Here is a 16158-nt window from a genome sequence, read left to right as displayed (position 1 = left end):
TATTACAGATGTATTAATGTTAATAGTTTTCTTTATGTTTAATCATCCCTACATTCTTGATGTAAATCCCACTTGGTACTTTTATGATTAAAAAAACATACCCCTTGGTCATAATTTATAATCTTTGTAATGTATTATTGTAATCTTTTACCTAGTATTTTATTTAGGATTTCGTATTTATATTTATTAATTAAATTGGTCCATAATTTTCTTTCTCTGTTTTGACTCTTCCTCGTTTAGGTTTCGTATCATATTTGGTTCATAAAGGGAGTTTGCTGGGGCAGCTAGGTGCCCCTGGATTCAGGAGGAACTAAGTTCGAATCTGGCCTCAGACACTTGACACTTACTAGCTGTGTGACCCTGGGCAAGTCACCTAACCTTCATTGCCCAGAAAAAAAAAGGAGTTAGTTTGGCAAGATACTTTCTTTGCCTATTATTTCAAATAATCATTTAATATTGGAATTAGTTGATCTGCTGAATATTTAAAGAACAAACAATCTCAATACTATGTAAACTGTTTGGAAAAATAGGCCTAGAAGTAGTCATACCAAGTTACTCTTCTGACACAGATATTGTACTGATACCTAAACTAGAAAGAGCAAAAACAGATAAAGAAAACTACAGACCAATTTTCCTAATTACTACTGTGCAAAGCTTTTAAATAAAATACTAGCAAGGAGATTGGAGCAAGTACCTCACAAAGATCAGAAACTATAACCAGGTAGGATTTATACCAAGAAAGCAGAAGTGGTTCAATAATATAAAAAACAACAAGTATAATTGATCCTATCAATATCAAATCTGATTTAATCAATAGATGCAGGTAAAGTCTTTAACAAAATACAACTCATTCCTTTTGAAAATATAGGAATACATGGAGCTTTCCTTAAAATGATAAGCATTATTGTTCATTCAGTCAAGTCTGACTCTTCATGACCCCACAGACCATAGCACTCCAGGCCCTTCTATCCTCCACTATCTCCCAAAGTCTGTCCAAATATTGCTTTCATGACATTATCCATCTATCTTATTTTCTGCTATCCCCTTCTCCATTTGCCGTCAATCTTTCCCAATATTAAGGTCTTTTCCAATGAATTTCAGTCTTCTCACAACGTGACTAAAATAGTTAAGCTTTGGCTTCAGTAGTCATCCTTCCAATGAGTAGTCTGAGTTGATTTCTTTAAGTATTGGTTGATTTGACAGCCTTGCTGCCTAAGTGACTCTCAAAAGTCTTCTCCAGCACCACAATTCAAAAGCATTGATTCTGTGGCATTCAGCATTCCATAGAGTTCAACTATCAAAGCCATACATTACAACTAGAAAAATCATGGCCTTGACTATACACACTTTGCCAGCAAAGTGATATCTCTGTTTTTAAATATGCTGTCCATATTTGTTATAACTTTTCTTCTAATGATCAAGCATCTTTTAATTTCATGGCTACAGTCACCATCTGCAGAGATTTTTGAATCCAGAAATATAAAATCTGACACCGTTTCCATTTTCTCTCTCTCTCTCTCTATTTGCCAGGAACGGATGGGACCAACTGCCAAGATCTTCATTTTTTAAAGAATAGTAAGCTTCAAGCCAACTTTGATACTCTCCTCTTTCATCTTCATCAAGAGACTTTTCAATTCTTCTACACTTTCTGCCCTCATTGTGGTATCATCTGCATATCTGATATTGTTGATATTTCTCCCAGCAATCTTAATTTTGGCTTTTGATTCTTCTAACCTGGAATTTTGCATCACAAAATCTGCATATGTTAAATAAATAAGGTGACAATATAACAGCGTTGTCATACTCCTTTACCAATCTTAAACCAATCAGTTGTTGCCAAATTTTGTGTTGATCCACACAGTCAGAGGCTTTAAGGTAGTTAATAAAGCAGAAGTAGATATTTTTTCTGAAACTCCCTTGCCTTTTCCATGATTCAGCAATTGTTGGCAATTTAGTCTCTTGTTCCTCTGCCTCTTTGAAAACCAGCCTGTTCTTCTGGTAATTCTCAGTTCACATATTGTTGAATCCTATCTTGTTGAATATTAAGGATAATCTTTGGGACAGCTACGTGCAAGCTGCTCCTGAGTACTGAAGTCCATCAGGCGTGGTCCTTGGCCATCTCCTCCCAGCTGCTGGTGTCTATTCCCAGAGCCCTCAAGTCTGGCTTGCATACATCTCTGTAGTGAAGCTGGGGGCGTCCAGCAGGTCTTTGGCCTGGGGCTAACTCGCCATAGAATAGGTCTTTAGGAATGGGCCCGTCTTGCATGCAGTGCACATGACTGAGTCAGCGCAGCTGTCTTTGTTTCAATAGTGTGTAGATGCTTGGAAGTTGTGCGCATTGGAGCACTTATGTGTTGGTGATCCTATCTGACCAAGATATACCAAGGATGAGCCAAAGGAAGCACATGTGGAAGCTGTTAAGCTTCTTCTCTTGTCTAGTATATGTAGTCCATGTTTCACTGCCATACAGTAAGGTACTCAGGACGCATGCTCTATAGATGGCAAATTTGGTTCATCTTGTTAGTTTACTGTTTGCCCAGACATGCTTGGCAAGCTTAGACATGTTTGAAGTAGCTTTCCCAATCCTCTGATTGATCTCAGAATCAAGTGACAAATTGTCACTGACAATAGAGCCATGCAATAATCACCTGAATTAATCTGCCCCATTTCCATCCATTTAAGTTCACTAATGTGAAAGATGTTGATGTTTAATCTTTCCATCTCCTGTTTGATCACATTCAGCTTACTTTGGTTCATAGATCTTACATTTCAGATTCCTATGCAGTATTGATCTTTATAGCATCACACTTTCCTTTTATCACCAGATACATCCATAGCTGAGTTTCCTCTTGTCTTTGTCCTAGCTGCTTCATTCTTTCTGAAGCAACTTATAGCTGTCCTCTATTCTTCCCCACCAGTGTGTTAGACACCATCCAACCTGTGGGGCTCATTTCTCTGCCATATCTCTTATTATGTTAAAACAGTCCGTGGGATTTTCTTAGAAAAAAAGCTGGAGTGATTTGCCATTTCCTTCTCCAGTAGATTACCTTTTCTCAGAACTCTCCACTATGATCTCTCTGTTTTAGGTAACGCTGCATGGTATAATTCATAGTTTTATTGAGCTATTAAAGCCCCTCCACTATGACAAGGCGCAGTGATCCAGGTGGGGAAATGATAAGTGGTATGTATGTAAAACTATCAGAAAGCATTAGCTGTGATAGGGATAAACTAGATGCCTGCCCCATAAGGTCAAGAGTGAAACAAGATTGACCATTATCCCCATTATTATTCAATATTGCACTGAAAATACTAGCTATGGCAATAAGAAAAGAACAACAAAATGAGGGAATTAAAATAGACAATGTTGAAACAAAACTATCACTCTTTGCGGATGATGTGATCGTATTCTTAGAGAATGAAATAAAAACCAGTTGAAACAATTAGCAACTTTAGCAAAGTTGCAGAATATAAAATAAACTCACATTAATCATCAGCATTTCTATATATTTCCAACAAAACCCCATAGGAAGAGAGAAAGAGATAGAAAGAGAAATCACTGCAGATAAAATAAAATACTTGGAAGTCTACCTGCCAAGACAAACCCAGTGACTATATAATTACAACTACAAAACACTTTTCACATGAATAAAGACATTATTTAAACAACTGGAGAAAAAATAATTGTTCATGGGTAGGCCAAGCATTGAAACAGCTAGGTGACTCAGTAGATAGAGAGTTGGGCTTTGAGACAGGAAAACATAAATTCAAATCTGCGTTCAGACCACATTGGCTATGTGACCATGGGCAAGTCACTTGAACTGTTTGCCTTAAGCCATTGGATAAGGAAATGACAAAACAGTCTATTATCTTTGCCAAGAATCCCTCACATAGGGTCATAAAGAATCAGACATAATTGAACAACTGAACAACAACAACCAGACCAAACCAATTTAATGAAAATGACAAATCCATCTAAATTAATTTACTCATTCAGCACTATACCAATCAAACTGCCAAAGAATTATTTTATAGAGCAAGAAAATATAATAAAATTCATTTGAAAGAGCAGTCAAGAATGTCAAGGGAATTAAGAAAAAAAACAAGTGAAGGAAAGCAGTGGCCTAGCAGTAATAGATTTCAAACTATATTAAAAAGTGGAAACCATAAAACCAATCTGTTACTGGCTAAGAAGAAGAGTGGTGGATAAATGGAATAGATTAAGTACACAATACAGTGTAGCAAATGAGCATGATAATCAAGTGTTTGATAAACACAAAGATCCAACCTTCTGGGACAAAAACTCCGAATTTGACAATTGCTGCAAAATTGGAAAGCAGTTTGACAGAAACTAGGTATAGACCAACATTTTGTGCCATATACCAAGATAAGGTCAAAATGACTACACGATTTACACATAAAAGATGATATCATAAGCAAATGAAAGGAGCATGGAAAACTTTATTCATTGGATTTATGGATAAGGAAAGAATTTATGACCAAACTAGACACAGAAAGAATCATGGAAAGTGAAATGGATAATTTTGAGTCCAAGAAATTTAAAAGTTTTTGCACAAGCCACACTAATGCAAGTAAAATGTAAGGGAAACAGGAAACTGGGGAGAGGGGATTACAGTAAATTTCTCTTTTAATAGTCTCATTTATCAAACATATATTACCTGAGTCAAATTTATTAAAAATGTCATTTTCTAATTCATAAATGGTCAAACGATATGAATAGGTATTTTACAGGAAAAGAAATCAAAGATATCTATAGTCATATGAAAAAATGCTCCAAATCACTCTTGATTAGACAAATGCAAGTTCTACCTCACCCCTCTCAGATGGACTAACACCACAGAAAAGGAAAATGATAAATGCTGGAGGGAATATGGAAACACTGGGGCACTACTGCACTGTTGGTAGAGTTATGAACTAGTCCAACCATCCTGGAAAACAATTTGGCACCATGTCTAAAGGGCTGTAAAACTGCATTCCTTTCGACTCAGCAATAATACTACAAGGTCTGCATCCCAAAGAGATCAAAGAAAAAGGAAAAGGAAATATATACATATATAATATTTATAGAAGCTCTTTTTGTAGTGGCAAAAACTGGAAATTGAGGTGATGTCCATCACTAGAGTGAGAACTGAACACATTGTAGTATATAATTGTGATGGAATACTATTGCGCTATAAGAAGTGATGAGTGAGATTGTTTAAAAAAACCTGTGAAGACTTATGTGGAGTAACATGGTATATAGGGACAATAATATTGTATAGTGATGAAGTATAAATTATTCAACTATTCTGATCAATAAAATGATCCAAGACAATTCTAAAGGATTCACGAAGAAAAATACTATCCACTTCCAGAGAGACAACTAATGAAGACTGAAACATGATTTTTCAGTTTTTAAATTTGTCTTGCTTTTCTTTCCCAATATGACTAATATGGAAATGTTTTGCATCATTTCACATGTAAAACTGATATTACACTGCTTGCCTTCTAATTTTTTTCCCTTCCACTCTCTCTTCATCCTTTAGTTCTCTTTCTCTCTCACTTTCTCCCTCACTCCTCCACAAAATAAAATCTATAAAATACAATTTCCCTACTAGTTGCCAGGCAGACTACCTAAAGAAACATAGCTTTCTACCCTCTGAATTTTGGGTTGATAAAGTGCATATATAAAACTATAATCCATTCTTAAGCATCCAGATATATGTTGTATTTGAGGGTAAAAAGAGATAAGCAGTTATAGATGTATACTCCTAAAAGCAAATTGCTCAAATGAAAAAGAATACACAGGAATAGAAATTTAATAGTGAAAGTTGGAAAGAACACGTGAATAACAAACTAATGGAACATTTACTACTTCATAGAATTAAAAACTCTCAGAATTGGAATAGATCTCAGAGGTCATGTAATCTTTACAACAACCCAAGCAAGTTGACAATCAGCTTCCACTTCAAGACCTCCACTGATTCGGAAGCCTGACTTCCTGAGGCAGTCAGTTACATTTTAGGATAGCTTGGATTATAAGTAAATTTTCCTTTACCTGGAGTCTAAATCTGCTTTGATTTTTAATTTTTGTGATTTCACCAATTGTTTCTATTTGTATTCTCTGAAGACAACCAACTCTTCTCCCATATATTAGCTTTTTCATATATTTGAAGATGGCTTTAATGTTGATCATATTCCCTTCCTTCCACCCTCTCCCACCACCACCCTTCCCCAAGTCTCCTTATCTATCTAAACATACTCAGTTCCTTCCACCAGTCTTCACCTGGTCAGGGCTTTGGTATCTCTGTTATCCTGATCCATCTCTTCTGAACATGTCCTAACATATAAATAAGGCAGCAGGATTTTCACATCTTTCATTCTGGACCCTCTACCTCTAATGGCTTACAAATGTCAAAGAAGGAAAAGGTCAACTTACATATTAATGAAAACAAATAGAGCCAATGTTAGAGTCCATAAGATAACTATCTACCAGTGAATAATCCCCCTACCCCGGTCATGAAAACTATATAGTTTCAGTCATTTATATAGAGGTACTGTGTAATATTTCTTCCTATAATATTCTTTAGCTCTTCAAAGAAGGCTTTTTGGTCTTGAGACAAGATCATCTTCCCACTTGAGTCTTCACTTGTAGGCATTTTGACCAACTCATCTGAGTTTGAGTTTTGGTCTTCCCTTTCACCCTATAAGTTGTCAATGGTAAGGGTCCTTTTTTGTTTCTTGCTCATGTTGTAGACTATTTTTAAACTTATAAAGTTAAAGTTTGCTCCTGGGGCACAGGGTTCACTGTTGCAAGCTTCTTAGTGGTCTCAGCTGCCCCATTCTCAGCTGTGTCGAGTTGCAGCAGTGTCAAGCTGCCCACTTAGCTGACCTGTGCTGAGTGAACTGCCCACTGAGCCGAGCTTTGCTGAGCTGAACTGCCAGCTGAGACTAGTAGTGCTGAACTGCCCTCCCCTTTCACATAGGTGAGACAGACCTTTCCTGAAGTCTTCTAAATTATCTCAAGTAGCAGGTTTGTGTCTCTCTGTCTTTTTGTAGGTTCTATAGTTCCAGAATCTGTTTAGAGGCTTGATTTAATGTTGTTTTTGAGGGAAATACAGGAAAGCTCAGGCAAGTTCCTAGCTTCTCTCTGCCATCTTGGCTCTGCCCCCAGAACTCCTACAATATTCTTTAGTATTTGTATTTTATTTAGGATCATAAGATCATTTTTTAGGTTGTGTTTCATCATCCACTTCCTTCTGTTTGTAGTCCTTCTCAGTTCCAAGTATATAGAAATGGCCCACTTCACCTCTTCATATGGTATTAAATCCTATTTTCTACATCACCCTACTGGTGACCTTTTCTAATAGCTGTCAGTGATTCAGCAGGAGGTGGCCCAGTCTAGATGCGCTAGAGATTTCTTCCAAATCTACTGTAGTTTTAGTCAGGGGCTCAAGGACTGGCTACATCAGCTGCCACTGTCAAGTCATTTAAGGACTCTACTTTAGGCTTCTCCTGTATACTATAGTTATACAATCATCATATTTCGTAGTATATCTCTAGTTGTCAAGAGTACTCCACTTTTTCCTACCCATACTTCAACCTATTAATTAATCCATTAAAAAAAAAACAAGTACTCTCTAGAAAAGTTATCCTACACTATTCAAGACAGGGAGCCATCACAATCTCAAGATTCTGTGTTTTTTTTTTTCTAGAAGGGGAATGTGATTAGGGAAAGCTAGGTATAATTCTTCATTCTTGCCAAATGTACCTCTTGCTTGTAGTCAGAATCTCATTTTTTCAAGCCCTACACTAACGTCCTACTCTTATGTGTTTACTTCATTATTCTTTAAAGCTAACCTTGGGTCCTTGAGAAATATGCCAGTGGTTCACAAGCTCTGGAGTCCTATACATCTGAAATGTCTTTCAATATAAGTAGAATGACAGATTATATAAGCTGAGACCTGTAGGGATGCATTCTATTTAAATATCTCATCCAAGGGACAATGCCTTATCATTACTTTTATAGTATGATGAGGTATCAGAAGAAAATCTTGTATTTTGTAGCATATGCACCTCTTTTATATTTATCCAATTCTGATTTTTAAGTATTTTCTTCGGTACTTTTGGGCCCCTTTCATGAAGTTAGTAATGTCCATAATTTCTTGTCTTCTGTTCACTTTCTCCCCCATTTTTACTTTACCATTCTTTTTATTTTTTGAAAATTATTTTTGCTCTTTTTTTCTTTTCTTTCTTTTTTTTTGTGGGTCATTGAAGTTAGTGACTTGCCCAGCGTCACACAGCTTGTAAGTGCCAAGTGTCTGAGGCCAGATTTGAACGCAGGTCCTCCTAAATCCAGGGCTGGTGCTTTATCCACTGTACCACCTAGCTGCCCTGATTCCCCCCACCCTTGTTTTTCTCTTCTTTTTTCATTTTTTAAAACTCTTTTAGGAATACTTATTGGACTTGTATCCAATCTGCATTTTCTGTGAGGTTTTGCTTGTAGAGATTTTTCATACCATTGTCTTCTTCTGAGTTTGTGCCTTGAGTTTCACCCTATCACCCTAAAAGCTTTTTATAGTCAAGTTATTTTTGTTGTTATTTTTGCTTGCTCATTTTCCAGTCTATTTCTTGACTGTGGGCTTTATATTAGAGTTGGATTTTGCACACTTTGAGTGGTTAGGATGGGGTATCTGGCTCAATCTTTTGACTTATATTTTGCTGCTTTCACAACTAGGTCAAGATATCTGCGAGGTTTTAGTGCTTCCAAGGAGGTGTGTTATTAGAAAATTTATGGGGGTGCTTATCTCTGTCCCAAGTTTCAGAGAACTTAGCTGGAATTTCTAATATATTGCTACTTATAAATTAGAGGCTATAGCACCAGTTTTGGGCATTAAGCATTTATTAAAGCATATTAAATATTAGTAAAGAGATTATGTGGGGCTCTGAAAGTTCAGAAGCCCCACTTACCTAGGATAGAAGAGACAGAGACAGAGACAGAGAGAGGGAGGGAGGGAGGGAGAGAGAGAGAGAGAGAGAGAGAGAGAGAGAGAGAGAGAGAGAGAGAGAGATGCATGGCTGCCTCCTCTGAGTCCCAGGCCAAGAGAGCAAGTGTGAGAGCATAAACTTGTTGTGCTCCAGAGGAGAGGTGGCCCTTACACACTGCTTCAAGCTAATTGGCTAGCATCATTCAAATCTATTGGTTTATTGAACTTGAGAAAATTCAAGTCATATCAAAAGAGAAGTCATTATTATAGGAAAATACGGAAATACAAACTCAAAGAGTCCACCTTTCCATCCTCATATTGTCTTAAATAATACCATTTCTTAAAACTCTCTTCCTCTAAGAAGTTTCCTCAGTGCTTTCTTTACATCTTTATTCCTCAGACTGTAGATTAAGGGATTGAGCATAGGAATCCCAATTGTATAAAATACTGAAGAAATCTTCTCTTGTTCCAAAGACTTACTAGAAGGTGCTTTGAAATACATGAATGTGATTGACCCAAAAAAGATAACCACAGCCATGAGGTGGGAGCTACAAGTGCCAAAGGCTTTGGATCTTCCTCCTGTAGAGCGGATGCGGAGGATGCTGGAAAATATGAAAGCATAAGAAATAAGAACTGCCAAGGTGGGCACTAAGGTATTAAATCCAGCAATGACATGAAGCAGTAACTCATTGATTTGAGTGCTTGAGCAGGAGAGGTTGAGTAGGGGAAGTACATCACAAAAGTAATGGGTGATGATGTGGGATTTGCAGAAGGAAAGTTTCATCATGAAGCTTGTATGGGTTATGGCTGAAATAAAGCCCAAAGTGAAGGCAGCCGCCACCATCAAAGAGCAGACCTGATAGGACATTATCATATTATAAAGCAGTGGATTACAAATAGCAACATAGCGATCATAAGCCATCACTGTCAGAAGGTATCCTTCTGCAACAACAAAGACCACAAAGAAAAAAAGCTGGGCCATACATTCAAAATAAGGGATAGTATTCTTCTTCCCTAAGAAATTCACCAACATTTTAGGGGCAATGGCAGAGGAGTAGCAGAAATCTACAAAGGACAAACTACTGAGGAAATAGTACATGGGCATATGGAGTGGAGGGCTGGCAACAATTAAGAGGATCATGCCCACATTCCCCACCACAGTGATGACATAGATACACAGGAATAAGAAGAACAAAGGAAACTGGAGCTCTGGCTTATTTGTTAATCCCACAAGAACAAACTCAATCTCTGTGGAGTAATTTCCTGTAGTCATTCTTCTCTAGAGAGATCTGTAGGGATGGAAGAGAAGAGTCATGTTAGAAATTATCTCACCTTGTCCATAGGAAAAGTAAATGGGCAAGATAGCATTCAGGATTCTCTTGATAGTGTGAGTTTCCCCAGATCAAAGACTATCGCTATACCTCTAAGATACCATGGAAGACCTGAGATAAAGGATGCTATATTGAAAGAAAAATCTTAGCTATACAAAGTGCTGTCTTACTTCCATATTTCAGTCAGATTCTCTAATTCTTTATGTGCATATGAATCACAGATCCCCTTATTTTATTCTGACACCCATGGAAAATAAAATGCTTATCAAGTTTAGAATTCAGAGAATCACAGAGATAGAATCAGCAAGGAGAAATTCTATTCTGATATAATTCTTTCCAACAGGCAGGAACTGGTTGGAGGGGTTGAAATTATAGGAATTCCCTAAGAAAGTGGCTATTCCATCATATTGATATGATAAAGTCAGATATAGTAAAAAAGGTATCTTAGATTTGAAGATAATAGACTTTTTTAAAGGTTTCACATAAAGGACACATAGAATGATCTAAAATTCTAAGGAAATCAACAATTCAGGGATAATGGCAAATTCTCTACACTGAAATTCTAAGGCCACTAAGAAAGAGTTGTGATAAAGAAATGGGGAAAGCTGAATTGTCTAGAGAGATTGATGTGATCCTACCAGGGCCTCAGCAACCAATGTTGATTTTAAAAAAAAACATATACAAAAGATGGAAGCAAGGGCAGATAATGGAAGATAATGAAAACATAGGTTTGGAATATGGTCCGATAACAAGAGTGTCAGAATATGTGGAAAGAAAAGAAAGGGCAGTCACACTTCTTTGTTTATTTTTGATAAGGTTGGGATTCAGGAAGGGCAGTGAGGGAATAATTACAGAAAAGCCTCAGGTAATTTTTAGTGTCAGCTGGCAGAACTTCCCTTTCCACTCATTACTGTGAGTCACTACCCAGCATAGCCACTTCAAAAGATTGACCTGAACACACAGAAACCTGGCCTAGAGGATATTACTACAAACTGAATACCTTCTCTAATAATGAAATTGATTTTTTTAATGCTCTGCCAACTCACCTGGACAGAAGAAGCAGCAGGCAAATTCCTTGTTCTTTACTGCTACTTCCAAATCCTTTTTCTGCCTATGAAATAGGTATCTTTCCGCCTTTGATGCTCTGTTTTCATTAATATCACTCAGATCAAGATCCTTTTTAATATTATCTGCTGACCCCAAGGTAATTCTACTTTTTCAAGGCATTCATCACCTGATTTACAATCTTCATTTCCACCCCTACCTTGACATTCAGACTTTTGACCTTCACCATATATGTTAATGTCTCTTTAAACACTATGGCTTTCTATTTCATCAGCCTTCTCAGTTCCCATGTTTGGACCATCACTCCTCCTTAGCCACACTTAAAGATACTTGATATACTTGATTTCATTATTACCTATAACTCTTCAACTTCCATGATCCAAAATTATGAAATCCTTATCTCAAATTATATTTTTTTTATCCTTTCATCTCTCCCTTACCTCAATACATGTTGTTTTTATTTTTACCTAAGTCACTTCATCACTTTCTGCTCTTCCAATTCATTGTTTCTTCTCTGACTTTATTTTCCTCCTCTTCCAATATTGCCCTTATAGTTCTTAGCTCAATTTTATGCTCTACTCTATCCTGATTTCCAATGTCATCTTTTTGGAAACATGGAACCTGGGTTACCCCCAAACTTACCTGTTTCTTGTTGATTTGCTTGTTGCTGAATTTAATTAGAAGATGTTACATACCTGATAGCTTAGTCTACTATCATTTTATGTAATCTAATTTGGGGGGAGCCCTTACTGTTTCATACTAATCCTCTCACTCTTCACTGATTGAGCTTCTATTACATTTTTCACACTGCTTGTTTCCTTCAGCCACTTATGCTACCTCCTCTTCCTCTCATCTCAACCAAGAACTTATTGAGAAAATAATGGTCATCTGTAGTGAGGTCCTATCTCTCTATAATTTTATGCTTCAAATACTCTCAACATCATCTGCCATTATCTCATAATTTTGAAAAAGAGATGGCCTTTATCCTTTAGAAAGCCAATCTTTCTATTTGCATCCTTGTTTCCATCTTCTCCTGTCTTTAGAAGTTTTCCCTTTTATTTTCTATCTCTGCATCTCTCTATGTTTTTCTCTTTCAAGCTCTCTCTCTCTCTCTCTCTCTCTCTCTCTTCAAGATTTCATTCAAATGCCACCTCTATAAGATATCTTTATTTCCTGAGTTGTTCATATTTCCTCCACTAAAGTAACTTTGCATTTTTTTGCTTGTTTTAACTTATTGAGAACATACTGTGTTTTTTCCCCACATAGACAATTAAGTCCTTGAGAAAGGAATTGTTCTCATTTTTTCATTGTATTATTCCTAGTGCCTACCATTGTCTTGCAAAGAATAGTCACATGAGAGAAACTTGTGGCATTAAATTTAAATTGAATTGGAGATGTTAGCTTCATTGATGATAAATAAGAACCTGACAAAGATAAACAGTATGATGAAGCATAAAGTACAGACTTGTGGCATCAGGCTCTAAGTATGCTTTATTTTGTTATGTGTCCTGTTATGTGAACTTGATGTCATTAAAAAAGGTCAATGGGAAATTTTGACATCAATTTCCTGAAGGACTATGAAATAGATTGCAGCCTTAGGGAAGAACATGTAAAGAATTGTGTAGCTTCCTTGTACAACTTGTAATCAGTTATCCATTAATTTGCTTTTTCCCTGAATATCCCAATAAACTTTACAGGGCATCTAAGCTTCCATAATTCAACTGAAATATTTCCACTGATGTTATCTACATTAATTCATATTTCAGTTTTTTTTTAGATTCATCTACATCTATCGTGCACTATCTCCCTTTAAAGGACTTTGCTTCCCCAAGACTATAAAAGTCTTTTCCCTTGATCAGGCAAATCAGAGAAAGTTTGCACATAGTATTGAGAAACTGAAAATTGATTTTTAATTCTATTTTGTTAAGACTTAATAAATATAGCATAGATTTAATTTTCTTCTTTGATGTGTATGTCTAAATTCCTCACTCTTGAAAATTCACTCAGGTCACAATTCTACTCCTGTGACTTATAAATCCAACTTTACATTGTAGCCCCTCTCTTGTAACTTCACCTGATCACCCACTTTCCAGAGAAACTTGATTAACACAAAGGTCAATCTCATCAATTTAAAACTGTTGTACTAAAGGTCAATCTAATCAATTGAAAAAGTATAATGTCAATTCCCATGACTACAAACTAATACCATAACTTGAAGACTACTTACATCACCTGAAAACTGATCTCATCTTCCAATGATGAAATGGGGAGGCCCTGAGATGACATATCCCGCCTCCTCATTGAAACATCTATCCAATCAGAAGAAAACAGACCTATGTTTCTCCAGGTTTTGTTCTGGTATCTTGTTAATCACTGTAAAAGATCCTATCATTAGTAACTCATGGGGTTTTTGGTCACTGAGAGGAGTTTGACCCCATTTATTGACAATTGCTAGCCTTGCTAATAAATGAATCATACTTGGAACTTTGTCTCTCAGAATTTCTTTTGCAATAGTATCCATACATTTTGAGGCTATAATGAATCTCTCCTTTGTAGGTCTCTTAGTAGACAATAAAGAAGTATGCCTTGACCAAGTAGCTAAGTATTAAATAGATGAACTATTTCTTCAATAGGCCCTTCCATATTCACTGCAAGGAAAAAAAAATGAGAGAACTTTCTAATGCAGAGGGAGGGAAAGAAACAGACCAGGCATCTAGGCTAGATGAGACCCTTTTAGAAGATCACACATATCTCTGATAAAGGCTGCATATAGAGAACTGGGTCAAATTTATAAAAATACAAATCTTTCCCCAATTGACAAATGGTAAAAGGATATGAACAGGCAGTTTTCAGACAAAGAAATCAAAGCTATCTATCTATAATCATATGAAAAAATGCTCTAGATCATTATTGATTAGAGAAACATAAATTTAAATATCTCTGAGGTATCACCTCACACCTAACAGAGTGACAAATATAATAAAAAAGGAAAATATTGGATGTCATAGGGGATGTGGGAAAACTGGATCACTAATCCACTGTTGGTGAAGTTGTAAAAAGATCCAACCATTCTGGAAAGCAATTTGAAAGTAGTATAAAGGGCTATAGAACTGTGCATACCCTTTGATCCAGCAATACTACTTCTAGGCTTATATCCCAAAGACATCCCCCCCCCAAAAGAAAAAGACCTATTTATAGGTATTTTTTGTGGTGGTTAAGAATTGGAAATCAAAGCAATGCTCATCAATTGGGGATTGGCTAAACAAGTTGTGGTATATGATGGTGATGGGATATTATGGTGCTATAAGAAATGACAACCAGGGAGCAGCTAGGTGGCACAGTGGATAAAGCACCAGCCCTGGATTCAGGAGGACCTGAGTTCAAATCGGACCTCAGACACTTGACACTAGCTGTGTGACCCTGGGCAAGTCACTTAACCCTTATTGCCCTGCCAAAAGAAAGAAGAAAAAGAAATGACAAACAAGATGATTTCAGAAAGGCCTGGAAAGACTTTTGTGAACAGATGTGAGCAGTGAAGTGAGCAGAACCAAAAGACCATTGTACAGAGAGACTGCAATAATATTTGATGAATTATGAATGACTTAACTCTTCTCAATAATGCAATGATTCAAGACAATCCCAAAGCACTACTGATGAAACATACTATCCACCTCCAAAAAAAGAACTGATATTGATTGAGCACAGACTGAAGCATGCTATTTTTCACTTTCTTTCATTTTTTTCTTTTATTCGTTTTCTTGTACAAAATGACTAATATGACAATGTTTTATATTATTGCACATGTATAACCCACATCTGATTTCTTACAGCCTCAGGGAGGGGGAGAAGAGGGAGGGAAGGAGGGATAAAATTTGGAACTCAAAACTATAAATAAAAATGTTTATTATTCAAAAAATAAAATAAAAAGAATATGAAGATAAAAAAGAAGGTCATAAGGGTCACTGGCCCTGTGACATGATAGTCATTGAATTGACAGGTCGATTCAAAACATGGATTGAACATCTACTCTGTGTGAACCACTATCTTGAGTACCATGGGGAATCTGTGATCTTAAGGGAGCTAATCCATTGTTGGTGGAGTTGTGAACTGATCTAACCATTCTGAAGAGCAAATTGAAACCATGCCCAAAGGGCTATAGAACTGTGTATACCCTTTGATCCAGCAATATAACTGCTAGGTTTATATCCCAAAGACATCCCCAAAAAGAGAAAAAGACTGATTTGTACAAAAATATTTATAGCAGCTCTTTTCATGGTGGCTAAGAATTGGAAATCAAAGGAATGCCCATCAATTGGGGAATGGATAAACAAGCTGCGATATATAGTTGCAATGGAATCCTATTGTGATATAAGGACAAACAGGATGATTTCAGAGATGCCTGGAAAGGCTTATATGAGCCAATGTATAGTGAAGTGAGCAGAACCAGGAGAACATTGTGCACAGTGACAGCAATATTGTTTGATGAAGAAATGCCAATGACTTAACTATTCTCAGCAAAACAATGATCCAAGACAATCCCAAAGGACTAATGATGAAGCATACTACCCACCTCCAAATGAAGAACTGACATGGATTGAACACAGACTGAAACATGCTATTTTTCACTTTATTTCTTTCATTTTTTCTTTTATTCAAGTTTTCTTGTACAAAATGACTAAATATGGTAATTTTTTACATAATTGCACATGTATAATCTATATTGACTTACTGTCTCAGGGAGAGAGTAGGGGAGGGAGGAAAGGAGGAATAGAATTTGA

General features: G+C 36.5%; 1 protein-coding gene across 1 annotated transcript; it reads right to left on the bottom strand.

Moving 5' to 3' along the window:
- Positions 1–9324: 9324 nt before the first annotated feature.
- On the bottom strand, positions 9325–10257 carry LOC122749215 (olfactory receptor 8D1-like). Its single transcript, XM_043995465.1, has one exon. The coding sequence runs from the start codon at positions 10255–10257 to the stop codon at positions 9325–9327; it is 933 nt and encodes a 310-aa protein (XP_043851400.1).
- Positions 10258–16158: the final 5901 nt, after the last annotated feature.

This window comes from Dromiciops gliroides, chromosome 3 (assembly GCF_019393635.1).
Source record: "Dromiciops gliroides isolate mDroGli1 chromosome 3, mDroGli1.pri, whole genome shotgun sequence".
Taxonomy (NCBI): Eukaryota; Metazoa; Chordata; class Mammalia; order Microbiotheria; family Microbiotheriidae; genus Dromiciops; species Dromiciops gliroides.
This window is presented reverse-complemented; position numbering and strand designations above follow the sequence as displayed.